The sequence below is a fragment of the Zootoca vivipara genome, chromosome 11 (genome assembly GCF_963506605.1).
Source record: "Zootoca vivipara chromosome 11, rZooViv1.1, whole genome shotgun sequence".
NCBI classification, from domain to species: domain Eukaryota; kingdom Metazoa; phylum Chordata; class Lepidosauria; order Squamata; family Lacertidae; genus Zootoca; species Zootoca vivipara.
This window is the reverse complement of record NC_083286.1, coordinates 8,967,558-8,994,052: the sequence shown is the minus strand read 5'-3', so window position 1 is coordinate 8,994,052 and position 26,495 is coordinate 8,967,558. Positions and strand designations below refer to the sequence as shown.

The 26,495-nt window shown below is 43.8% G+C and overlaps 1 protein-coding gene across 1 annotated transcript in view; it reads left to right on the top strand.

The window, feature by feature from the left end:
• SLC35D2 (solute carrier family 35 member D2) overlaps positions 1-21,338 on the top strand; it is a 30,112-nt gene extending 8,774 nt beyond the window's left edge. The window contains exons 5-12 of the mRNA XM_035099972.2: positions 7,203-7,274; positions 9,534-9,602; positions 11,025-11,127; positions 13,326-13,418; positions 14,424-14,491; positions 16,602-16,680; positions 17,725-17,807; positions 17,905-21,338. Of these exons, the coding sequence (XP_034955863.1) occupies positions 7,203-7,274; positions 9,534-9,602; positions 11,025-11,127; positions 13,326-13,418; positions 14,424-14,491; positions 16,602-16,680; positions 17,725-17,807; positions 17,905-18,007 (670 nt within the window). The 3' untranslated portion in view covers positions 18,008-21,338. The remainder of the gene's footprint in view (positions 1-7,202; positions 7,275-9,533; positions 9,603-11,024; positions 11,128-13,325; positions 13,419-14,423; positions 14,492-16,601; positions 16,681-17,724; positions 17,808-17,904) is intronic.
• The last annotated feature ends 5,157 nt before the right edge of the window (positions 21,339-26,495 follow it).

Here is a 26,495-nt window from a genome sequence, read left to right as displayed (position 1 = left end):
ATTGCAGGGGGTGGGGCCAGATTAAGGTTTACCAGGTTTTTTTCAATGAATCCGGGGACACTTTAATGAATAAATGAATGAATTGCTACACGTTCAGGATGTTGATGCTGCAGTGATGGCGGTGGCCGAGGGGCAGCCACCACCTTGACCTCAACCGCCACGTTTCCCCTTCCTCTGAGGCTTCTATCTCCTTTCTCCATGAGCCTGGACAGCCCCTAAGTTGTTGGTTCTTTGGTGGTGGTGGTGGTGGAGAAGCGGTGCATGGTGGGTCAGGCATGGAAGGCGGAGAAGGAGGGCTGAGAGCGATGGTGAAGTTCGGGCAGTGCGATCAGAGCAGCCCCAATCCCATTCCTGCTTGCATGCAAGCAAGCAGGAGGGGGTGGGGATCCCTCAGCTGAGAAGGGAGGCTTCCTGTTGCCTAACTGAGAGATCTCTGCCCCTCCTGTGAAGAGCCTTGAAACTGGCCTTGTAGCATATGTGTAACCAGGTGTAGTTCTGACTCCACATGTATGTCCACCACCTATGTGAACCCAAAGTTAGGGTGGCCAGAGTTTGAAGAGCAAAAAAAGAGGGTGCTATGGTGGCCGTTCAAAGCAAATAAATGCAATTTGTCTCAGATTTTACCCCTGAAAAAGAGGGCGGGTTCTGGAAAAAGAGGACGCATGGCATGGCAACCCTACCGAAAGTACAACTCTGAGAGGAATTGAATCTTTTATTTGGAGTCATTGCGCACGTCCCTTGAACCTTATGCCCAATAAAGATGTTCACACACCAGGATGTAGATGCAAGATGCAAGATGTTCACACACCAGGATGTAGACCAGGATGCATGAAAATAAAAGAGACTGAGCACATAGATGCTCATTCAGGCTGCTACGTGGATAACACCCAGGCAGCAAATCGCACAATACAAACATAGAGCTTAATTGTAAAGTGCAAAGTTACCTCAGCCTGGAGAGTGGGAGTATCAATGTGCCACAGGCCCATGCTAAAAGAAAAAAGGGAGGCTGTACTAGGTCTTGAAGCAAGCCTAATGCAAGTCAGGGATAGAGATCTATGCCTTCCATGTGAGTTGAGCTCTCTCCTTCCGTATTCTATGCCAGCAAGGCAGCAGAATCTCTCGCCCATTCTTTGATTTGCGGACCAGTGAAGTGCAGGGATAACCCTTGGGATCATAGAGCAAAGAGGGAGGGAGGGAGGGAGGGAGGGAGGAGTGGGGAAGAGACCAAAATATGACCTCCAGTAAGAGAACATGGGTAGCACTGTGGTCTACACCACAGAGCCTAGGGCAGGCACCCCCAAACTCTGGCCCTCCAGATGTTTTGGCCTACAACTCCCATGATCCCTAGCTAACAGGACCAGTGGTCAGGGATGATGGGAATTGTAGTCCAAAACATCTGGAGGGCCAAAGTTTGGGGATGCCTGGCCTAGGCCTTGCCGATCAGAAGGTCGGCGGTTCGAATCCCCATGATGGGGTGAGCTCCCGTTGTTCGGTCCCAGCTCCTGCCCACGTAGCAGTTCAAAAGCACATCAAAGTGCAAGTAGATCAGGCATCCCCAAACTGTGGCCCTCCAGATGTTTTGGCCTACAACTCCCATCATCCCTAGCTAACAGGACCAGTGGTCAGGGAAGATGGGAACTGTAGTTCAAAACTTCTGGAGGGCCGAAGTTTGGGGGTGCCTGAAGTAGATAAATAGGCACCGCTCCGGCGGGAAGGTAAACAGCGTTTCCATGCGCTGCTCTGGTTCGCCAGGAGCGGCTTAGTCATGCTGGCCACATGACCCAGAAGCTGTCTGCGGACAAAATCCAGCTCCCTCAGCCAGTAAAGCGAGATGAGTGCCGTAACCCCAGAGTCGTCCGTGACTGGACCTAACGGTCAGGGGTACCTTTACCTTTTTAAGAGAACCTAGATAATCAATCAGCTACAGGGATCCCATTAGAGCTGTGAGCTACCTGACCATTGAAAATTTGGTGTTTAATTAATTTGGTGTTTAATTAATTTGGTGTTTGACCAAACTGCGGGAGGCAGTGCAAGACAGGAGTGCCTGGCGTGCTCTGGTCCATGGGGTCACGAAGAGTCGGACACGACTAAACGACTAAACAACAACAGGTTCCACCAGTGCTTTTTTTTCTAAAAAAAATGTTTAGGGGTACTCTCATTTTTCTACTCATATAGAAATACTGCCCCTCAATGAGGCCAAACATTGATTCACAAAATATTTAGGGGTATGCATACCCCTGTGTCCCCCCAGGGAAAAAAGCACTGGGTTCTACTGTAATCTGTGGAGGGGGGGAGGGGATTTCCTGGGTGAGTGAATACCACAATACTTTAGTCATTTGAACCATTGTTTATTCCTGTTTACTGAGAAAAGTTTGAAGCGGAAGGGACACAGCCTTAATTTCAGGAAGACCGCATGGTTATCCATACACTTCCAGAATCATAATTTTACCCTTGAAAGAAGATTTTTTATCGTGTGTGTGAAGCCTGTTTCCTACGTACGAGAGGGTGATGATTAACTTTCTGGTGACTTCAAGTTTAGTGTGCCGATGTTTCCTGTAAGCGTTAACGATCATGATGTTTGCTGTCCCTTCCTGGCCACGTTTCAGATAAAAGCTGGTGTTTTATATTTGATTCATGCTAGCTCCATGATCTCCAGAAATAAAGCCCATAAAAAATTGAGACTAACCCCCATTGTTACACGTGGGCGGCTGGTGCAGATGCTTTAGCAGAGATATCACATGCTGTCAGACGCCTGAACTGTGTTTATGGGAGCTACCGCCTCCATCTTTCCATCCAACTCCATTTATTGGCGCTCCCCCTGCTCACAACTACATTTGGTCACTGGCCCAGGGCTTGGGCAGCCACTCCTGAATCAGATGAGAAATAAAGTTTATGCATCACTAGTGTATCCAAAACTCACCATGCTCCAAAACTCCTAATGACCATATCCAAAGTTGTCTTGGTATGGGTTTGTTGTTTTTGTAGGAGTCTTTTAAACAGTGTAGGCCAGGGGTCCCCAAACTAAGGCCCGGGGGCTGGAAGCGGCCTGCACGCAGGGCAGTCTTGAGCAGGCTGCGCGCCCTGGCGCTGAGGGGCGGAGATCGCTCCGGCGCCCTCGCCCTCGCAGGGCGCAGCATGGCTTCCGCGTGGCTTTGCCGCGCAGCGCCCGGCCTACCGGCCCGGCGCCCCGGCACCCCGCGCCACCGGGACTCTACCTAGAGCCGGCCCTGCCTGCACAAGCCAATCGTGTCGCCCCCGACAACCCCCGCTGCCAGCCACTCTTATCGGCGTGCCGCGGTGCGGTTGCCCAGCTCCGGGTCGGCGGCAGAAATAGCTTGTGCGCATGCACGGGCCGGAGGGCGGGGGGACGTGCTCCCATACGCACACACACAAGCTATTTCTGGTGCTGTGCCGACTCGGAAGTGCACCGGAAATGACGCATGCGCAGGAGCCATTTCCAGCACCGCACCGCGCCAGAAAAAGCGAGTGTGCGCACATATGGGAGCGCGTTCCCCTGTGTGAACCTGTTCAGTGTTCTGGGGATTTTCTTTACAGTACAGTTTGTTTTGGAGAAATGGGTATGCTGTTGTGGGGGATGTTTTCGATGGCATCTCTCTCCAAGTGTACTCATTGTCTTCTAGAATGTGCAGGATTATGTGGTGTTCTTGGTTGGTGATTCTACGTTGGGGATTCCCCATCCTGCTTCTGAGGAGGGGTGGTGCGGGTATCTGGGGCTTATTCGCTGCTTTTTGTGTGAGAAAATAAACAAGTGTGGTTTTTCCCTGCCACTTCTGGAGTTGGGGTGGGGGAGACCCTACCCAATGTTGATGTTTGTCTTCAGGGACAAAATAGAGCCTTGTGGGGCTTCCGGATTCAGCGCCAGCGTCGATCGGCGGGGTTTCGTCTCGTCTCCGAGACGGCCCGTCTCTGCTAGGAGTGGGGAGGGCAGCGAGAGCGACGCTGCGCCCCTTAGAACCTCGGGAAGGGCGTCCCGAGGGCAATTTGCTCGGCACAGACCCAATCCGGACTCCCCAACTCTTCGGCTAGCTCTAATAAGAGCTCCGGAGCGAGGAGGGTAGAAGTCGCGGGGGCCATTTTGAGCGGCAACGTTATTCTAGCAGGGAGAAGCTTCAAGCCGAAGGCGGAGAGCGCTGGATTCTTCCGAAAATAAAATGATTGGAAAAGACTGTAAGTAACCTCATGATTTGGAGTATTATAAAACAATTTGGATCTGGGAGAGAGGGGAGAAAAGAGGAAGCCACCCCCCCCCCCACGGCAACAAAAGAGACAGTAAATAGAAACCCGAGGCCATAAACAGAAGATTTACAATTCAAAGGATCCCTCAAAGGCATCAAAGAGAATCTCCCCTTTGATGCAGGGTGAAAAGGGGAGAGAGACTGCGGTTTATGATGCCCTGCAATAAGAGGTACAGCCTAAGAAAAAAAACCTTTCCACTCGGGAGCCGGCAGCCCAGACAACCCAGTGAGTTGTCAGGATTTATGAGTCAAATTTTACTTCACTTTGTATTTCTGGACTCTGTGGAAACTCTTTTTTGGCTTAAGTGTTTGTGAAATGTGAGTTCGAACTTTATGGTTAATAAGACTTGAAGAATGCAGCCAGCTTGTTAAAATGGAGTCGAAAAATAAACTGTGATCATATTCCACCCCACGTGACAAGTTTTGACCTTGGCAGGACTGAAATATGTCAACAAAAAAGTGTTCCCCTGAGTTCCAGCGGTCTGTTTTGACCTTAATGTGGGAAACAAGAATAGAGTTATGTCAAGAGGAGACACGACGGCAAGAGTTACAGGAAAAATTCCAGGAGGTGATGGCGGAATATGATTTTTTAGGAGATGAAGCTTTGGACACTGAAAAAGATGAATGTGAGAATGACAATGATGGGGAAGGAAAAGAAGAAGATGAGGATTGTGATGATTCAACACAAAATGAAGCACACCACGAAAAAAATGATGACTCTACTCTACAAAAAGTTGGATGGAGTGCCCTGCTTTTGAGGGGGGCACGATTGGTATCATTGGAACTCCAGAACGCCCACAGGGAAGAAGGAAAAAATATGCAGAGAAGAGAAGAAATTCAGGGGTCCTGTATGGTGGCCTGGATGACAAAAGACTGTAAACAGGGGGTGGGGTGAAGGGAAAGTGATGTTGTGATTAAGGATGGATTAACAGGTTTATAACTGGTCTGCTGATTTTGGAATTTGCTGGATTGGGGGGGGAAGCCGGCAATCGGGGATGTAAGGTTAAATTGAGAATAGTTATAGTTTTAAAAGTGAATGGATTTTGGAAAATGTGAAAATATGGAGGCTTATAGAGGGAGAAAAAACAAAAAATTAGGCACGGGAAGAGAAAATGGGAGTTTGATTTCTCAGTGATTTGAATATTAGATGAAAATGATAACAATTGATTTAAAAGTTGTATAAGATGCAAAGGTGTATTTTTATAAAGTAAGAAACTGTTGCAGATGATAAAAAAGGGATGAAAACCGGGGAAGGGGGGGGGAGGGGAAGCCCACAAAATATGGTTTTACAATTATGAATGCAAGAAAATTTTTTTTGTTGTGTATTGTTTTTTCTTTTTTCTTTTTTCGCTCTTTCTTTTTTTCCCCCTTTTTTCCTATTTCTATTTTTCTTTCTTTTTTTTGGTATGACAATAGATGGTTGGATGGATGTCCTCCTGCGTACTGCCCTGGTTTGCTGGAGCTCCCTGGTGGCAGGGGGGGGCTTTGGGGTCAGGGGAGGGGGGGAGGACAGAAACCCAAGCATAAAATGGACCATCTCTGACTGTTCACATACATGGGATACTTCTGTGGCAGGGGAGGACCCATGTGGGTGGGTAGGAAGGAGGTGGAAAAGGGGTTTAAGTATGTACCTTTTTTTTTTGCTTTTTTGTATTTTGTAAAATTAATAAAAAGTATGTACAAAAAAAAAAAAATAGAGCCTTGTGGAATCTTAAAGCACCTGTCAGGACCCCCAATACTGCTCTCCGGACTCTTCAGTGCAAAGAGGAATGAAATCACTGTAATACAGTGTCCAGTACCCATCCTGCATAGCTGCCAAGTCTCCCGTATTCCCCGGGAAATCCCCGTTTTTCCAGCTGTTCCTAGCTGGAAAAAATGGATTTTTTTGTTTTTTCCTGGTTTATTCTGGCGTGACGGCCATTTTGGAACTGGGCGGAGAATGCTCAGAAGTGACTTTTGATGCTGTTCCGCCCAGTTCCAAAATGGCGGCAGCACTACTTCCGGTCTGCTACTTTCGGCCCGGTCCCTTATTTCTCCGACAGCAACTTGGCAGGTATGCCCATCCTGAGCACTCAGGCCAGGAGGATACCATAGACAGTGGTCTCAAAAGTGGCTGAAAGACATGAGTGGCACACCCTCCCTCGATAAAACCATCCATTAGGGCAACCAAGGCTGATTCAGCCCCGATACCTTTGGCAGTGACTGCCCTGATGCCTTGGCCTGTAGCTAGTGATTGGTGGGAGGCAATATATCATTTACTTATTTATTTAACAAGAAGCATAAATGAATTTTTTAAAAAAATCTTTTCTTAAATGGTTTGCTTAAAAACCTTAATTGACTCATTGCTTCTTATTCCTTGCTTATAATTTGCTCTTTCTCGGAACGGAGTGGCTAAGAATGGATGCAATAAACAGCACAATATTAAAAAAGAATTCGTTGGCATGAAATACAATTGCAGGCATTGCAACAAAGCCATCCTCGTGGTGCTCCAAAAGCCAATGGAAATAAATAAATTCACTTTAACTCGGCGTCTGACATCCATAGAATGTGAGGGACAATCGGAGATCTGTACTGGGAGGGAATTCCATGAATGGGGTGCAGCCACTTAGAATCATTCTGCTGCATGTTATGAGCCTCCCCAGCTGATCTTAAAGCCCTCCTTGGTTGATGCTATGACTTTTTCTTCATTGAATATTTTGCTGTGCAGGGGTCCAAGTTTTGCTTTATTTTTTAAATGGTCACTTCCAACTATTCTGTTGTGTATTTGGCCTGTTGGGGTCAGACTGACATTTGACCGCGACAGAGACTTAGAATTTGTTCAGGCACTTTTCTTAATTGGGGGGGGGGAGTATCATTAGCAGAGACAGAGAAGCATTAATAGTAATAAAAAAACCTTGCAGCTGACGTGGATATTTCCCCCCTCTCTTTCTATTTTAAAAAATCCAGTTTACCAATGTTTACAGTCCTTAGGAAGTTTACCATTCCTCTTACATTACTGCTGGAAGTGATTGTTCTTGGGTGAGTATTTGCCTCCCATTTTTGAAATACCACTGCAGTCTTATCAGCTAGGCTATGTGGCCAGAATGCATGGATGAGTTGTTCCTGTTGGCTAGTTGAATTTTGACGATAATATTCAGGCTCCTCGGAACACTATGCACTGGGTACAAAGCAGACACCATTTAATCGATGAGCACTAGAAACTTGCAGCAAAAGAATTGGCAAACTAACAAGTGAAGTTCAGTCCTCTACCCCAGTGTTTCCCAACCTTGTGCCTCCAGCTGTTTTCGGACTACAATTCCCATCATTCCTGACCACTGGTCTTGCTAGCTAGGGATGATGGGAGTTGTAGTCCCAAAACATCTGGAGGCACAAGGTTGGGAGACACTGCTCTACCCCACAATACCCCGCTGGTTTCTTGGCCCAGCAGTAGAATGACAGCAGAAACCACATCTTCTACAAAACTCTCAAAGGTACTGTGCAAATCTGGACCTCATAACCATGTCCTCCCAGACTTTCCTTATCTTCTCCTTCTCATTGGCTCCTCATTTCTCCATGCCCCAATCACATATTGTTTTCCAGATTGCTTGCTTCATTTCATTTCCTTTACTTACCTTGACCTCCATGTATTCCATCTTCTCGAACCTTTTTCGGTAACCTGTTTTCAGTTCATTGCCAGCATGACACCTTTCATCTTCCCTTTCCAGTCAGTAGCCTGCCTATAGTGCTTTTCCTGTTCCTAGGGCCTGGGAAAGATGATCCCAATGAAACTGACAGCTGTGCTCCACCTCACAGAATTTGGATCACAAAGATTCCTTGCTTCCAGAGCATTTGGAATATTTGTGAACATTATAACATCACACCATCTCAGCCAGTCTGTGTCAGAGGCTTTCCTGTCACAAGCACAATACAGTAAAGATTGCAATATGCCTTGGAGTCAGGTTCCTTAATGGCTGGGTCATAAAGGGGGTTTCTCCTATTAATGTCCCAAATTGAATTTATTTCACTCACATATGAAAGGAAAAGGATTTCCCTTTTCTGTGGAGCATCAGGCACTGCCACAAGCAAGATGTTAGAGCTGCAATGCTCTGCATTCTTGCCAAAATCAGATGAATCATGTACAAGTTTGGAATGTAGATTATTGGGAATTATTATGGGAGTTCCCAAATGCTTTCATAGTGGAGAGGGAGGATGTAATCCCAGCTTAGCACTGAGCTTTTGCAAGAGGCCCAGTGCATTGCAAGAAGTTCATTGTAAAACCAATTAGCAATTTACATAGAGTATTTTCAGGATTCTACATATACTCTTGTCTTACTGCAGGTATCAGCAAACTTTTTCAGCAGGGGGCCAGTCCACTGTCCCTCAGACCTTGTTGGGGGGACGACACTATATTTTGAAGGAAAAATGAATGAATTCCTATGCCCCACAAATAACCCAGAGATGCATTTTAAATAAAAGCACATATTCTACTCATGTAAAAACACCAGGAAGGCCTCACAAATAACCCAGAGATGCATTTTAAATAAAAGCACACATTCTACTCATGTAAAAACACGCTGATTCCCGTACTGTCCATGGGCCGGATTTAGAAGGTGATTGGGCCGGATCCCGGCCCCCAGGCCTTAGTTTGCCTACCCATGTCTTACTGTAACTGTCTCTTGTCACTGAATCATTAAGTATACAGTCCTATACACAATTGTCTGTGACTATGTACCATGGGCCATAATTGTGAGTAGACCAGTCTCAGATTTGCATTGTAAGATACAGTTTTACCCTACTGATGATGTCACACTCTGTCGAGTGTGAGATACTTCATTACCCCTTTCCGTGGCTGGAGTTTCCCTCTTCTTTGAGCTATCCCCTGGGAGTTCCACAAAGCCATTGGAGCTTGTGCATCAGAAACAAATCCCTGGAAAGGCACCACAAATGAACCCTGGCTTTGACTGACCTATTTGTAAGACAGAATGGGAGCACAGGCCTTGCACTGAGCCAGACCATTACTCTATCTAGCTCAGCATTTTTTGCTCTGTTATCCAGGGTTTCGGGTGGTAATATTTCCCAGCTCTTCCTGAAGATGCCAGGGATTGAATCTGGGATCTACAACCCTTTTTAAAGGAAGCTTCAAAATATTTCAGAATGGGGGGAAATTGGAATCTTGTTGGCCTGCAGATGCTGTATGATTAAAAGAAATAAACCTAACTCTTTTGTTTCATTCTGCTGTATCACAAACCATCCTAATTATAAACTGGATGGGATCAACCATATGGTTTCTCTTTACAGGAAGCGCTATCCACTGAGCATTGTAATTAGTGTGTTCGCAATCATCCTTGGGGCTTTCATAGCAGCAGGGTAAGATTTTAAAGTCCTTTCCTTTCATGTTGGATCATTGTTTCTTGAGTGTGTACCACAAGAATGAAACCCATTTTGTCAGGAACTGGCAGAAGAGTGCAGGAGATGGCTGGTGCAAAATGCTTTTATTCCGCGGTTCTTTACATCACATAATGTATGAGCCACATGCGACCCTTTGGCTGGTGTCCATGTGGCCTGCAGTCCCCCTTCCCAGCTGGTTCTTTCCCCACCCTGCTGCCCTTAGTGACCGACTTTGGGCTCTCAAATTTCAGCAGCCCTAAAATTTGGCACATCTCCAACTCTCGTGCTCAGTTTTGCAGCACTGTTGTGTTGTCCCCTGCAGCACGGAGCCCAGTGCGGACGCACACTGCACACTGCTCAGCTGCACTCGGCACTGGTCCGTTGATTTCCTCTCCTTTGACAGCGCACTGCCATATAAAAACTACAAATAAATCTCTCTTCAGTTCCAAAGAATCATAGACATTGAGAGACAACAGGACTGCTCAAGATGCCCCAAATATAAAATTGGAGAAACTGAGAGAGATATAGCCGCTCCGGCAGCTTACCTCTTCTTTCTCTTAGCCAAAAATGCAAGAAGGGCTTTCACGCTTGCCAGAAGCTTGGCCCTGCCCACGCCTGTCCTGGAAGGATCTTACAAAAAAGTTCCACATACTCAAAGACTGTGCCTGTTCATTGGGGGAAATAGGAAGCCCAGAGCAACTTTTCTTTAGATGTCCCTTCTATGAAGAGGCACGTAGGGAGACCTTGGATCCCATACTGGGGAGGCTAGTCGACCTCCCGGAAAAGCAAAGATATGACCTGCTCCTGTTAGGCAAAGACCAGAAGATAACCCAGACGGTCGCCAGATTCTGTGCCCAGATCTGCAGACATAGACCTTCCCCTGAGACAAACCAGCTCATTTGAAAGCCCCTAATTCCGGTTCCCCGAGCAACCCAGGGCCAGTCCTCTGTGGCAGCCCTGGACTAGATGATAGGTGTGGTCCCTTCCAACCCAACAAGTCTATGATACTCATAAACCAATAAATTGCTGACAACTTGTTCGTGAGGTTTGTACCGCACAAGCTCTGTCGAAATGAACAGGGGATATTTAGCTGTAGCACTTGTTAAAGTCGACTCATGGCTATTTCCTGCCCATCTCTTTTGAGAATTAGTCTGATTTTAGCTGTTGGTTGCATAGATCAGCCAAGTCACCATTGGAGAAATTGCCTGGAATGAAATGTTATCTGGAACGGTCCAGCTGTTTTGTTTCAATTAGCTGTTGTCTATACTGCTACGGACTTCTGAACATGCTGTTAGCGTCAACAGGTTTTATAATATGGAAGTGGTTTGGGGAGCCAGCAAGGCACAACACTGTTCAAAGGATGCCTTTTAAATGCCTTCATCTCTATATTCTGTCTTCCAGATCAGATCTAGCTTTCAGCATGGAAGGCTATGCCTCTGTGTTGCTGAACGATGTCTTCACAGCAGCAAACGGTGTTTACACAAAACAAAAAATTGACCCCAAGGTAACTATGTGGGGATTTCATTTCCGCGGAAAACCAAGGAATGATCATCTTTGTTCTAAGAATTTATGAATCTGTTCATAGACAGCCTTAATTAGGACTTGAGTAAGATTGTGAAAGTCAACTTCAATTTTTTACATACTGTCTCTGATAAGAGGTTGACAGTCCAGCAGTTAAATATTTAGGTACTTAGGTAATGGTTTTCCAGCTCTGGCCTTCACACTGATGTCATGATTCTAAAAGGATTTGTCATCTTTTTAAGAAGCCAGAAACATCTCAGGAAAGGAAATCTTAAGATTGGTTAGCTGCTGGATCAAGAAGGAAACTGATCTCTATGCAGACATAGGCACAGGCAGCTTTGTACCGGTAAATCTGGGCTAAAGTCTTCGGAAAGCTGGGCTGCATTGGGTGGTTCTCAGGCCAAGGAGTTGCTGCTGAACTATCAGCAAAATTCAGTTATCTCATTAGCTTCTCTTGCCTTTACATTCCCTGTATCCTTCATTAGACTAATTCAAGAGATCTTCACATAACTGTTATGAGATCTTTTTGGATTTTAAAAAAATGCATGGTATGGTAGCCATGCAATTGTTTTGGAATGTTATTCCTTGAATCCTTGCTGAACTCACTTTGGGAAGATTTTTAAAGGCCCTGGTGTGTTGCAATTTGGAGATGGTTAGAACAGGCACATAACCACTACATAGTAAAATTATGGCCAGGTTTCTTCATGGCAAAAAATGAGCAGAGAATAGTAGCGTGTAAATGGGCTTTTACTGGCAGTTTGAGAGTTTCTTCCCCATCTGCTTGTAACATATTTCTCTTCCATCCCCCCGCCTACTTCTCAAATATTGATCTTCTGCTTCCTAGGAAATGAACTTCTGTGTTTGCTATCTTAGCCATTTGCGGTCACCACCTTTGCTAGGTTCAGCTTGTTTTGGGGGAGGGAGGGTAGAAAAGGAAGTTGACATCATATATGATAGACAGAGCACCGGCTAGACAAAGCTCGATTGTTGGCAGAAGTAAGACCTTCTGGCCATTTCACACTTGTGCTCAGAGACCTGTACTGGTTTGATTGTTTGCTACCAGGCCAGGTTCAAAACACTACTATTAGTATACAGAGCACTTAACAACTTGGGACCAGTTTACCTGACACAATGTGTTACCCCATATATTCCCACTTGACTGCTTCTATCTGCAGAACTTTTCCTATGATAAAGGTAAAGGTAAAGGGACCCCTGACCGTTAGGTCTCCAGTCACGGACAACTCTGGAGTTACGGCACTCATCTCGCTTTACTGGCCGAGGGAGTCAGCGTACAGCTTCTGGGTCATGTGGCCAGCATGACTAAGCCACTTCTGGCAAACCAGAGCAGCGCACGGAAACGCCGTTTACCTTCCCGCTGGAGCGGTACCTATTTATCTACTTGCACATTGACGTGCTTTTGAACTGCTAGGTGGACAGGAGCAGGGACCGAGCAATGGGAGCTCACCCCGTCGCGGGGAATCGAACCACTGACCTTCTGATCGGCAAGACCTAGGCTCTGTGGTTTAGACCACAGCGCCACCCGCGTCCCTTTTCCTATGATAGGTGCCACATAATCCCTGTTCAGCATTTGCCAAAAAATCAATCTTTTAGTGTGTCACCAACTACACTTTGCCTATTGATAATAGGCAAGCATCGTTTTGGCACCTGCAAAAACATTTTGTTTAGATAAGCTTGCCTAGATGCCTAGAATGATGATGCATTTTTTTAGTTTATTGCAGGGTTTAATTTTTTTGAATGTTTTAAATTATTGTTTTAATTCTTTCTACCAATAAGGGTTTTGTTTTTGGGTGTGTGTGTGTGTGTGTTTTATTCTCTTTGTAAACCACTTTGAGGTCTTTTACAATACTGTAAAGTGATATATAAATAAACAAAAGATGGTAAGATGTTTGATTGAGTGTCTACTCCAATTTTGGTCAGTTCTAACCACAGTTTTAACCACAAGCATTTCATAGGTGGGACTTCGCTGAGTTGATTATTTAGTAAGAAACCTCTGTTACAGAAGCATATATTACAGAAACTGCAGGCATATATATTAAATGGGTGAATTGCTTAATGCTTTCTTGCTAGAGTGCTATTAGATCTTTAAATACAAAATTCCCCTGTGGCCATTACGTGATCTTTAACTAGCTTGTCAAACAGGTGTGTCTGTTTCTAATACAGGAGCTGGGAAAATATGGAGTCATTTTTTATAATGCCTGTTTTATGGTAATTCCTACAGTTCTCATAAGCTTCTTCAGTGGAGACTTCCAACAGGTAAGCTGTGCTTGCAAACCACTTAAGTCATTGTAATACATCCATTGAATTGGATCCTCATTTCCCATGGAAAGAAGATAACTTAGGAAAGTTTTGAGTAAAAAATCCAGGGAGGGGTTTTTTCCAGTGACCATGTGCAGCTGGTCAACAAAACCCAGGGTCAGCATTATGGGACGGTTCCCTAAAATTCATCAAGGCAGGGATAATTCTGACAATGAAGAGGGACTTTAACCACTGGAAATTAGAAGCATGATTGGCAACAAAAATGTAAATTAGCAGCCTTTCTGCCCAATCGAGAACAAGTCTGTTTTAACTAGGGAAATATTTTATGCAAATGGTTTCAGGGGTTGGGTAGCCACACCTTTTTTAAAGAAGAAGAAGAAGAAGGGGTTTATCCTTTGAATCTTGCAGAATCAAAGTCTTCCTGAAAGTGGCCATTGAAGCCAAATGTAAATTGAAAGAATTGATGCAAATTTACAAGAGGAGGCAGTTCCCCAACTGCAGAGCGGTCAATAGCAAACAAGTCCTCATTATGCAAACTTGGTTCAACAGGTTTGAGAGATTAGAGAGATCACAAGTAAACATGGGGCACAACTTAAATTTCCTTTGTTTTATCTTCTCTGCACATTCTAAATGCATGTCTGGGATTGAAACTGACATGAAAACAGCACATGTCTAACCTTTTGTGGGGGTCTTAAGGAACAGGTCTTTAGATCCATCTTCATTGCAAGTGATATTCAAAGAATGCAGGCAGTTAAATTTAGAGCAGACATCTTGGTGCAATTCTCAAGCATCAGATGTATCCACCTTGTCATCTTCCTGTATATTTAACTGGGTCATTAGAATATATATTTTCAATAAAACATACCTAAAACATACCAAAATATAAACTTAGTTGGTCTTTAAGGTGCTACTGAAGGAATTTTTTTATTTTGCCTCGACTCAGACCAACACGGCTACCTACCTGTAACTATACCTAAAACATGTCCTTCTTTATTTTGATAGGCCACCAACTTCAAGGAGTGGACAAATGTTTTATTTATCTTTCAATTTCTTCTTTCCTGTGTATTGGGGTAAGGTGCATTTGACAAGTAATCGCTGGCTGGGTTGGTTTTGGTTTTGGTTTTCATCCGACAAATCTGCTCTTGACCTTTATATACCCCTAGTCAGCAAGTTGGGATAACAGCAAATAACTACAGCAAAACCCTAGGAAGATAAGAAACCCAATTGGTTCAAATAGGGTTTTAATTCCCCATCTTTAGTGCAATGTCCCAGTGCATTTACCAGGAAGCACAGATAATTTCTGCCGTTTCTTTCTCAGAAGGTGTTGCTCTTCTTTTTCTGTCTGTTCTGAAGCACATGGAAAGTTGTGAAGTGGTGTAGACCCTCCTTCATTGGAGGTTGGGTGGTTATCTATCAGGGATATGATGCAGAGCAGCAGCCCTCATTTCATTTGTCTCTGATTGAGCAAGCGTCAGGCTGCTGGGAATTCTATCCTTCCCCCAGTGGCAGCAAGAAGGACAGAGTTCTGACTAATGAGTTTATTCAGTCATCACAACGAGAGACAAAGGAATGCAGTCTGTCTCCCATTAATGGCGTTGCTCCAACTGAGCTCCTTCCCCCTCCTTTCCTAGCAACAGCACTTTCCCTTATGGTGGCCGACAGGGGCTAATTGTCTCTTGAGTCCTTTGCACTCTCAATGGATGCCGGGTTCTGGGAGAAGAGGGGTCAGAAATACTCTCCAGTTATAACGTGTCAGCAGGCTGCTCTGACTCCGTCTCCCCTTTCTCTTCTCCCAACACCTCCCAACTCTTCGTTTTGCCTGCCTCTGAGCTGTGACCTTCCTCAAACCGCCACTGTAATTCAATACAGTTGTACCTTGGTTCTAGAATGGAAGCTGTTCCGGAAGCACGTTCCACTTCCGGAAACGTTCGAAAACCAAGGCACAGCTTCCAATTGGCTGCAGGAGCTTCCTGCACTCAATTGGAAGCTGTATCGGACATTCGGCTTCCAAAAAATATTCGTAAACCAGAACGCTCACTTTCGGGTTTGCATCGTTCGGGAGCCAAAACGTTCGAGTTGCAAGGCATTCCAGAACCAAGGTATGACTATTGCCTTCCTCTTCTCTGGAAGCTTGGGGGGGGGGGCATCTCTATCATTCCTCCTCAATCTCTTCCCCTTCGGCCCAGTCCCTGACAGCAAGTTGTGTGGCAGTTTTGGATAGCCCACATCAGGGTGGATTTGATTTAAATCAAATTGATTTAAATCACAATTTAAATCACAATTTAAATCACTAGTCAGTAAGGCTTGATTTACATCATTTTTTTACAGAGAGACTCATTGTTGCTGGTATAACCTTAATATTTACAACCAGATGAAGGTTTCATTTTTGGAATAATAAATTTTCAGAGTAGTTTTTACAGTTATATAAAAAATTACTGATTTGGTTATACTATTAGAAATAAATAGACAGATAATTATGAAATCACTGTGAGGTTTAATAAGTTAACTGTTTGTATTTGGACAACTTTTCTGCTGTATCTTATTGGAAGGAGAAAAACAATCATTTCCTTAATAACAATTTAAACAATTTATTTAACTAAAATGAAAACATTATAGCATATGTATCCATGTTTGTTAACTGATGTGGTTAAACTTTAAAACAACAACAACTGAGTTTATGAAAAACATAAAACAAATCCTTATTTCCTGATGAATAGCCTTTGGACTATAATGTAACTTAAATAGAAAACTATCTATAAAAAGGGTTTTCCTCCAAAAGCATTTTATTTTAAAAATCCAATATAATTTTTTAAAAAATATATATATCCAATTTTAATGATAAAAAAACGGATTTAATTTTTTTTTAAATCTGATTTTTTAAAATTATTATTTTAAAAATCATTGATTTTTATCCACTCTGGCCCACATGGAAGGATGTGAAAATTGTATAGTCAAACATGGGTGGTGAAGTCTGCACAAGCACAGGTTTTTATTTAATCATCTTATACAAGTCTCCCAGCTCAACTTTTAGATCATGCTGGAGGTGTTAAAAATATATACAGCCCTGTATAAGTGGAGCAATGAAATTATGGTATCATGAAGTTTGCAATCCTTTGCTTGCTTCTGGGAAAAGGTGCACAGGATCAAGATACTTTTTTGGTTGGTTTTTTTTTACTTTAGGTTCCTTCTGATGTATTCTACAGTCCTTTGCAGCCATTATAATTCTGCCCTCACAACCACAGTGGTTGGTGCTATAAAGGTAAGTGAAACCAACAGGACCTGTTGATGAGTGACATCATCAGAACTAGCTATGGAATCCATTCAGATTTCATTTTCGTCTTCTGATAGGGAAACTTAATTTGTTTGAATGACGGTGCATTTGCTAAAGAGAAATGGATTCGACGGGATATGCCACAGAGGATTCTTTTCGTGGGCGGGTGAATTTTAGTTTGGTTAGCTTGTAAAATGGCAGAGACAAATCGTTACTGAGCCTATAATATGGTAGGCAAACAGGCATCTTGGATCAGTAAGAAAAACACCTAAGAGGTCACATTTCTATGCAATAGGAGACAGTGCAAGATGTATGAAGGCTGGGTCTGCTCTGAGTAACCTTATACAGGGAATAAATTGGTAGGGGGTGGAAATAATGCTTAAGATTCCATAGGATTTCTCCAGACATAATTTCTTAAGGGGGAAACCATATTAGGACTAATATGTCTCTGCTTATTTGTACTATGATCTATTGACACTGTACTGCTGCAGTTCTTACCATTTTTGCTTTCTTCGCCTCTCTTCTATTTTTGGTATTGTTATTTTTGAAAATCAAAATCTAAAATATTATAAATATTATTATTTTTTGAAGAAAATAAAACCCTGAGAGGTGAACAAAGACGTATTCATTAATTGCCCTTAAAAAAAACTTTATCATGAGAACTGTGGACATTCCTAGGATTCTAAAGGATATGGACAGTGGCATCATGAAGGCCAAATACTTCTTATCTCAATTGTGGGCAGCTCATAGCCTGATGAGATGTTACTCACTGAACAAATATCTCTTGTTTCCCCAGGAGGGCAACACAATGTATCAAATGCTGTGTGCATTAAAAAACAGAACAGCATAGGGGAATCTTTTATTATTATTTTGAAGTTTTATTGAGACATAATGGCCATTACTGACAACCCAAAAGTACATGTTAGTTTCAATTCATCAACATTAGATCAGAATATTTTCTTAACTGCTTGTAGTTCTTGGGAACAAGATACTAGGAGAATAAGTTAAAGCATGCCTCTTTATTTTTTTCAGAATGTGTCCATCGCTTACATTGGAATGCTAATTGGTGGAGACTATATCTTTTCCATGCTGAACTTCATAGGGCTCAATATCTGGTGAGTGGGGTTTTTGAATGCATGCCCAGTTCACACAGAGGACAGGAAGGCATGGCTTTCTGACTGTGTGTGTGTGTTCTCTGCTTTCCCCCTTTAGCATGGCAGGAGGGCTGAGGTACTCGTTTCTAACCATACGGGGAAACGACAATCCTAAGAGCTCCACAGATGAAGAAAAAGCAGTGCCAGGTGCCAAGAGCTAGCAGAAACAAAAGGCAAGGGAAGCTGTGAGGATGCAGGCTCCTGTAGAAGTTCAACGCAGAAGTGGCTGTAGAGTGGAAGTTCTACCTCATCTCGCATTGCGGTCCAGGGCATCCTTGCGAGACAAGGCATGATCTTGGAAAACAGTCACCTGCAGGCATGTTTGATCATTATTTATGTAGCAAGGCTAATTACAATAGGTGGATGGGTGACAGGGTTTGGGTATTTGCCCCCTCCACGGGAAATCTTTGCGCTGGGTCAAATCCAGGGGTCCTTCCTCCATGTTTATTCTGTCGAGGGTGTTGAATCGCCTTTTCTCCCAGATTGCCTGTAGCTGTGGGTAGACTCCTTGCTTAAATTTTTTGAAAAGGATTGACCAGAAGATGGATACAGACTGCAAACTATTGTTGTGCCGCTTCGGTTAGGAACTCGACAGCACACATCTGCCGTGGCCACATCTAGCTGCCTCTCGGTTCAGAGCTTTAGAGATCTGGGCTGCATTGTACTGGTTGGAGGATAGACTTAGATGTCCCCTTGGCTCCCCCCAGCTCTAGGATGCTGGAGCTGAAAGGGCAAGATATATGTCATTTGCAAAGGCAACTCCAGCGCTATCCAGAAACTAGCCGTTCGATTGCAGAGGTTACTGTGATCTTGTGCCCCACCAGTTTTGTGGGAGGATGGGTCTCCAGTATGATCTGCAACCTCCAGATACATTGGGCTGTCTGGGGAATGATTGCACTGAATGATCTCACTGGATGCCAAATATGCCATGCAGGGCATGAGCACATCCGATACCAAATACGTTTTGTGCCTTAAGGAAGAATAGCAGGTTGGTGTTCATTGGCATGGGCCCTAACTTCTCTGAATGGAGTGCTGCTCATGTAATTGGGGTTTTCCCTCTCCCGCTTCCAGCTGAGCCTCTGGCAGCCCACGAAGGTCAAGGAACCCTCTAGAATGGCACAACACAATCTTTGGGTCCAAGCCAGATTGTTTCTATTAAGGGCTTTCCTTCTTACTGTGCTGGTTCTCTTTGTTTAATTCTCCCCGTGGGACAATTGTCTTCAGCCTCCGTCATCTTTTGCTATGCTGCCATGGTCGGGCTGTTCCAGGCTGTTGCTGTTGGGTTAATTGGGAGAAAGCCAATGGAGCTTGAAGTATTAGGAAAGCTACAGTGCAGGGCAAAGTTCCTTAAAATTCCTTTTACAGGTAGGTAGCTGTGTTGGTCTGCCATAGTCGAAACAAAATAAAAAAATTCCTTCCAGTAGCACCTTAGAGACCAAGTTTGTCCTTGGTATGAGCTTTCGTGTGCATGCATGTATCTGAAGAAGTGTGCATGCATACGAAAGCTCATACCAATGACAAGCTTAGTTGGTCTCTAAGGTGCTACTGGAAGGAATTTTTTAAAATTAAAATTCCTTTGTCAGACACTTTTCACCTTTAGAACAGCAACGTTTTAGATGGGAGACAGAGGTACAGAACGTTCATAGCTCATGGCATAAAATGATAGCAGAGATACAGAGATTGGCCGCTTGCCGTTTGGAGAGCCTGAACTGGCTGCTAATTCCTCATTTCAAGTCATTTGGCTTTTGCTTAATCTCCCTGGCAGAAGATGGGATCCTCAGGCCAAGTGGAGTAAAATGTGGCCCCCCCAGGTCTCTGTCTGACCCTCAAGGATTCTGCCCAGAACACCACCAGCAAATGACACAAGTAGGGACAAGATTCTAATATTCCTTTACCATTTGGAGAAATTTTGGGGAAATGTTCTTACTATTTCATTCAACTACATTTCCCCACCCATGTTGTTGTTGTTTAGTCATTTAGTCGTGTCCGACTCTTCGTGACCCCATGGACCATAGCACGCCAGGCACTACTGTCTTCCACTGCCTCCCGCAGTTTGGTCAAACTCATGTTCGTAGCTTCGAGAACACTGTCCAACCATCCCATCCTCTGTCGTCCCCTTCTCCTTGTAGCCTCCATCTTTCCCAACATCAGGGTCTTTTCCAGGGAGTCTTCTCTTCTCATGAGGTGGCCAAAGTATTGGAGCCTCAGCTTCACGATCTGTCCTTCCAGTGAGCACTCAGGGCTGATCTCCTTCAGAATTGATAGGTTTTGATCTTCTTGCAGTCCATAGGTTTGATCTTCTTGCAGTCCCCACCCATAAAAGCCCTAAATTGGGAGCTTTGAATAGGTTGCAGTTTAAGGAAGCAAGAGGTACTAGAATGGTTTTCATTAATATATCTGAGACAATCAGGTTTTGGGTATCTTTTGCTAGCCAGTCTACACAGTGCAAATGCATTGAAAGGAGATAATAATAATAATAATAATAATAAATTTTTATTTATACCCCGCCCTCCCCAGTCAAAAACCGGGCTCAGGGCGGCTGACACCAACAGAATTACAATAAAACATAAAAACAATTAATTAAAATACAGATTAAAATACAGTATTAAAATTTAAAGTGCAGCCTCATTTCAAGTAGCCCATAAATCCAAGCCATGAGGGAGGGAAACACAAGGGTCAGGCAGAGTCTAACCCAAAGGCCAGGCGGAACAGCTCTGTCTTGCAGGCCCTGCGGAAAGATGACAAATCCCGCAGGGCCCTGGTCTCCTGGGAAAGAGCGTTCCACCAGGTTGGGGCCAGTACTGAAAAGGCCCTGGCTCTAGTAGAGGCCAATCTAACCATCTTATGACTCGGGATCTCCAGAATATTATTATTTGTGGACCTTAAGGTCCTCCGCGGGGCATACCAGGAGAGGCAGGAGATGCTGTAAGTACTTCTGATTAAGTACATGAACATTGTGGCACATATGTTCTACAGCAGGCATAGGTAAACTCGGCCCTCCAGATGTTTTGGGACTACAGCTCCCATCATCCCTAGCTAACAGGGCCAGTGGTCGGGCGTGATGGGAGTTGTAGTCCCAAAACATCTGGAGGGCCGAGTTTGCCTATGCCTGTTCTAGAGAAATGGAAATATCTGAAGAATATTCTTCAGGTGTATCTGAAGAAGTGTGCATGCACACGAAAGCTCATACCAAAATATAAACTTAGTTGGTCTTTAAGGTGCTACTGAAGGAATTTTTTTATTTTGGAAATATCCAGAAATTCAGGGGGAGGAACATGGGGGATTGAATGTCTTTTGTGGGCAGGTTGCCAAAGGAGATAACTATGTGGTGATTGATGATACCCAGATATAAATCCTGAAATGGAAATATCCCTAAATATGAAAGCAGGCAACTGTCTATCTCTGTAATAGGATACCTTTTTGTAAGTCATGAAAATTGTATCTGTTCTGTTTATAACTTGTTCATATCTTTAATTAAACTGTCAATCCCTATCTCTATGGCTTTTCTATAGTAATAATAATGAAAAGGATATATATATATATATATATATATATATATATATATATATATGTATGTATGTATGTATGTATGTATGTATATACATACACACATACAGAAAAATCTTAAGAAGAAATTTTTAAAATTCAATTTACTGTATCAATTATATAGCATTCAGGTAACCAATTCCACAATTCACACATGTTACAATACATAAAATGGGATCTGCAGTTTTGTGGCAGAGTATGTGGTCTGTATGAATGATGTTTCACTCAGCTAAAAAAGAAAAAAAATGAATGTAAGGGGGCTGCGAGGCCCTGAAGAAACTGCTGCCAGTCAAAATAGTCAATACTGAACTATCATAGAATCATAGAGTTGGAAGGGATCCTGCAATGCACGTTTATAAACTAAGCATCCATGACAGCTGGACACCCAACCTCTGCTTAAAAACCTTCAAGGAAGGAGAGTCCACCACCTCTCAGTGAAGTTTGTTCCACTGTCGAACAGCTCTTACTGCCAGAAAGTTCTTCGATACTTAGTTCTGATATTTCATTGAAATCTCCTTCCTTGTAACTTGAAGGCATTGGTTTGGGTCCTAGCCTCTGGAGCAAGAGAACGCAAGCTTGCCCCATCTTCCATGTGAGAGCCCTTTAGATACTTGAAGATGGGGGCTTCCGGATTCAGCGCCAGCGTCGATCGGCGGGGTTTCGTCTCGTCTCCGAGACGGCCCGTCTCTGCTAGGAGTGGGGAGGGCAGCGAGAGCAACGCTGCGCCCCTTAGAACCTCGGGAAGGGCGTCCCGAGGGCAATTTGCTCGGCACAGACCCAATCCGGACTCCCCAACTCTTCGGTTAGCTCTAATAAGAGCTCCGGAGCGAGGAGGGTAGAAGTCGCGGGGGCCATTTTGAGCGGCAACGTTATTCTAGCAGGGAGAAGCTTCAAGCCGAAGGCGGAGAGCGCTGGATTCTTCCGAAAATAAAACGATTGGAAAAGACTGTAAGTAACCTCACGATTTGGATTATAAAACAATTTGGTCTGGGAGAGAGGGGAGAAAAGAGGAAGCCACCCCCCCCCCACGGCAACAAAGAGACAGTAAATAGAAACCCGAAGCCATAAACAGAAGATTTGTAATTCAAAAGGATCCCTCAAAGGCATCAAAGAGAATATCCCCTTTGATGCAGGGTGAAAAGGGGAGAGAGACTGTGGTTTATGACTGCCCTGCAGCAATGAGGTAAAGCCTAAGAAAAACCTTTCTTTCCCTCGGGAGCCGGCAGCCTAGGCAATTCAGTGAGTTGATCAGGATTTATAAGTCAATTTTTACTTCACTTTGTATTTCTGGACTTTGTGGAATTTCTTTTTTGGCTTAAGTGCTTGTGAAATGTGAGTTCGAACTTTATTGTTAACAAGACTTGAAGAATGCAGCCAGCTTGTTAAAATGGAGTCGAGAAAATAAACTGTGATCATATTCCACCCCACGTGATAAGTTTTGACCTTGGCAGGACTGAAATATGTCAACAAAAAAGTGTCCCCCTGAGTTCCAGCGGTCTGTTTTGACCTTAATGTGGGAAACAAGAATAGAGTTATGTCAAGAGGAGACACGACGACAGGAGTTACAGCAGAAATTTCAGGAGGTGATGGCGGAATATGATTTTCTAGGAGATGAAGCTTTTGACACTGAAAAAGAGCAATGTGAGAATGACAATGATGGGGAAGGAAAAGATGAAGATGAGGACTGTGATGATTCAACACAAAATGAAACACACCATGAAAAAAATGATGACTCTACTCTACAAAAAGTTGGATGGAGTGCCCTGTCTTTGAGGGGGGCACGATTGGTATTATTGGAACTCCAGAACGCCCACAGGGAAGAAGGAAAAAATATGCAGAGAAGAGAAGAAATTCAGGGGTCCTGTATGGTGACCTGGATGGCAAGAGACTGTAAACAGGGGGTGGGGTGAAGGGAAAGTGATGTTGTGATTATAAGGATGGATTAACAGGTTTATAACTGGTCTGCTGATTTTGGAATTTGCTGGATTGGGGGGGGTGGAGCCGGTAATCGGGGATGTAAGGTTAAATTGAGAATAGTTATAGTTTTAAAAGTGAATGGATTTTGGAAAATGTGAAAATATGGAGGCTTATAGAGGGAGAAAAAAAAAATTAGGCACGGGAAGAGAAAATGGGAGTTTGAATTTTCAGTGATTTGAATATTAGATGAAAATGTTAACAATTGATTTATAAGTTGTATAAGATACAAAGGTGTATTTTTATAAAGTAAGAAACTGTTGCAGATGATAAAAAAGGGATGAAAACCGGGGAAGGGGGGGAGGGGAAGCCCATAAAATATGGTTTTTCAACTATGAATGCAAGAAAAATTTTTCTGTTTTGTATTGTTTTTTTCTTTTTCTTTTTTTTCTTCGCCCTTTCTTTTTCCCCTTTTTTTCCTATTTCTATTTTTCTCTTTTTTTGGTATAACAATAGATGGTTGGATGGATGTCCTCCTGCGTACTGCCCTGGTTTGCTGGAGCTCCCTGGTGGCAGGGGGGGGCTTTGGGGTCAGGGGAGGGGGAGGAGGACAGAAATCCAAGCATAAAATGGACCATTTCTGACTGTTCACAAACATGGGATACTTCTGTGGCAGGGGAGGACCCATGTGGGTGGGTAGGAAGGAGGTGGAAAAGGGGTTTAAGTATGTACCGTTTTTTTTGTTTTTTTGTATTTTGTAAAATTAATAAAAAGTATGTTTAAAAAAAAAAATAGATACTTGAAGATGGCTATCATATCTCCTCTCAGTCTCCTCGTTTCCAGGCTAAACATGCCCAACTCTCTCAACTGTTTCTTGCATACAAAATATCCTGTCTCATGAAAAGTGGTTAGAGTATATGCCCTTTGGCTCCAGTCGGTTCTATGATGCTACCATCAAAAAAAAAGGAAAGAAATGTCCTTTGCAAAGGTAGGTGTAATCCTTCCCGTGCAGATTGCATAACCTACGATGATGTCATGAGCATCCCTTTCAGGTTTGGGGGCACATATGGTTCCATCGTAGCTACCTGGTGCAGTGAACTGTGTGAGGCTTGCACACTCTGAACGATCAGATCTGATGCCCCAAAAATTGCTGTGCCTGAAGGACAGGCTTCAGTGTTCAATATGTTTGCATTGAGGATTTCTCTCTTATTGCCCCAAACACTCCTTGTGCGGTTCTCCCAGTGGAGCTAGTCTCTTCAGTGATACGGGATCCTGCTTCAGCAGTGTGGGCCCTTCCCTACGGTACTTCCCCCTGTCTGCTACAGCCTCTTGGATCCACCGAAGAGCCTCTCTGGTTAGGGGACCATATGGAATGTCATAGAATTCGGTGCCGACTTCAGTGGGAGTTGGGAAATAGACAACATCAGGGAGCCCCTTGATTCATTTCCTCTTAGGCAATGGCATCTTTTGACCCAAGCCAGTATATTTGAGTATGAGAGTTCATTTTTATTAGTCATTTAATGAAACTATTATCTTCAGTGATATCCAAACCTATTTCCACAATCTATTTGATGTACAGTCACAGGCAGTTTTCCCTTTTGCTGCTGCTGGATCACTTGAGAAAGAGAGCATAAACATGTAGGCAGAGCATCCACAACCTTGCAATGGAAGGGGCAGAGCTGGCCTGTAGCTTCTCCCGGCTTAAATGGCTGTCGATCTGGTCACTTCTGGGTTTGATTCATCCATGAGATGAGGAGCATCTGGCCATCAATCTTCCATCACAGATCAGAGCTGGTTTCTGGATCACTGTGCAGGGCAGGAGATATCAGGAAACAAACACCCAGACCATGTTTCTTCCATGGTTCAGGAAGATCCACTTGGGCGAAGCTACAGCTTCACTTTGACCCAGCTTGTGCTTTAGATTTTTCTATCCAGGCTAGGTTCTAAAACAGGCATAGGCAAACTCGGTCCTTCAGATGTTTTGGGGACTACAACTACCATGATCCCTAGCTAACAGGACCAGTGGTCAGGGATGATGGGAATTGTAGTCTCAAAACATCTGGAGAGCCAAGTCTGCCTATGCCTGTTCTAAAACATCGGTGTGGAGACCTGTTTGTTTTCTCCCAGCCTGATTGTGTGATCCTTAAAGTTAGGGCTGAGGCACCTGTGGCCTGTATATAAAGGTAAAGGTAAAGGGGCCCCTGACCATTAGGTCCAGTCGTGACCGACTCTGGGGTTGCGCGCTCATCTCGCATTATTGGCCGAGGGAGCCGGCGTATAGCTTCCAGGCCATGTGGCCAGCATGACAAAGCCGCTTCTGGCGAACCAGAGCAGCACACGGAAACGCCGTTTACCTTCCCGCTGTAGCGGTTCCTATGTATCTACTTGCATTTTGACGTGCTTTCGAACTGCTAGGTTGGCAGGAGCTGGGACCAAGCAACGGGAGCTCACCCCGTCACAGGGATTCGAACCGCCGACCTTCCGATCAGCAAGCCCTAGGCTCAGTGGTTTAGCCCACAGCGCCACCTGGGTCCCTTTGTGGCCTGTATATATTACTTTCCAATTCCCATCAGCTTTAGGCAACATGTCCAATGGCCAGGGGTGATGACAGGTTTGGTCCAACAACTTTTGAAGACTAGAGCTGCTCCCTCCCTGCCCAATGAATCAAAACTTGTTAAAAGCTGAGTACACTTTCATGACTGCATGTTCAACAGAGATGCCATATTCAGAATGATCTGATGAAAAGAGCCCCAGTATTAACTGGGGAGCAATCTTACATTAGCCAGGGCTAGTATAGTGTGAAAGATCCAGGACACTATTATTATTTTGGTTCTTTTCCTTTTAATTTTTGCAAAATAATTACAAATAAATCCATCAGTAGAATGATTTATAAATTTAATGAATGAAATATAAATATAATGAATGAAATAAATATAAATTTATGGAAGCAACCAAATACTTCATCTTAGTTTGTAGAGAATACGGTGATTATTCTGGTCTTCGCTGGTACAAAAAACCTCAAGAAAAGGGTTGTTACATTGATATTTCTGTTACTTAAAATTTATAGACCACTCTTATAAGAACGAAGTTGCCTATATTTTACCACATTGTACTATGACCTTTTATATGTCTCAAAATAAAAAATGGGGATTCTTTGATATTGTACTTAATTAAAAATAAATAAAATCC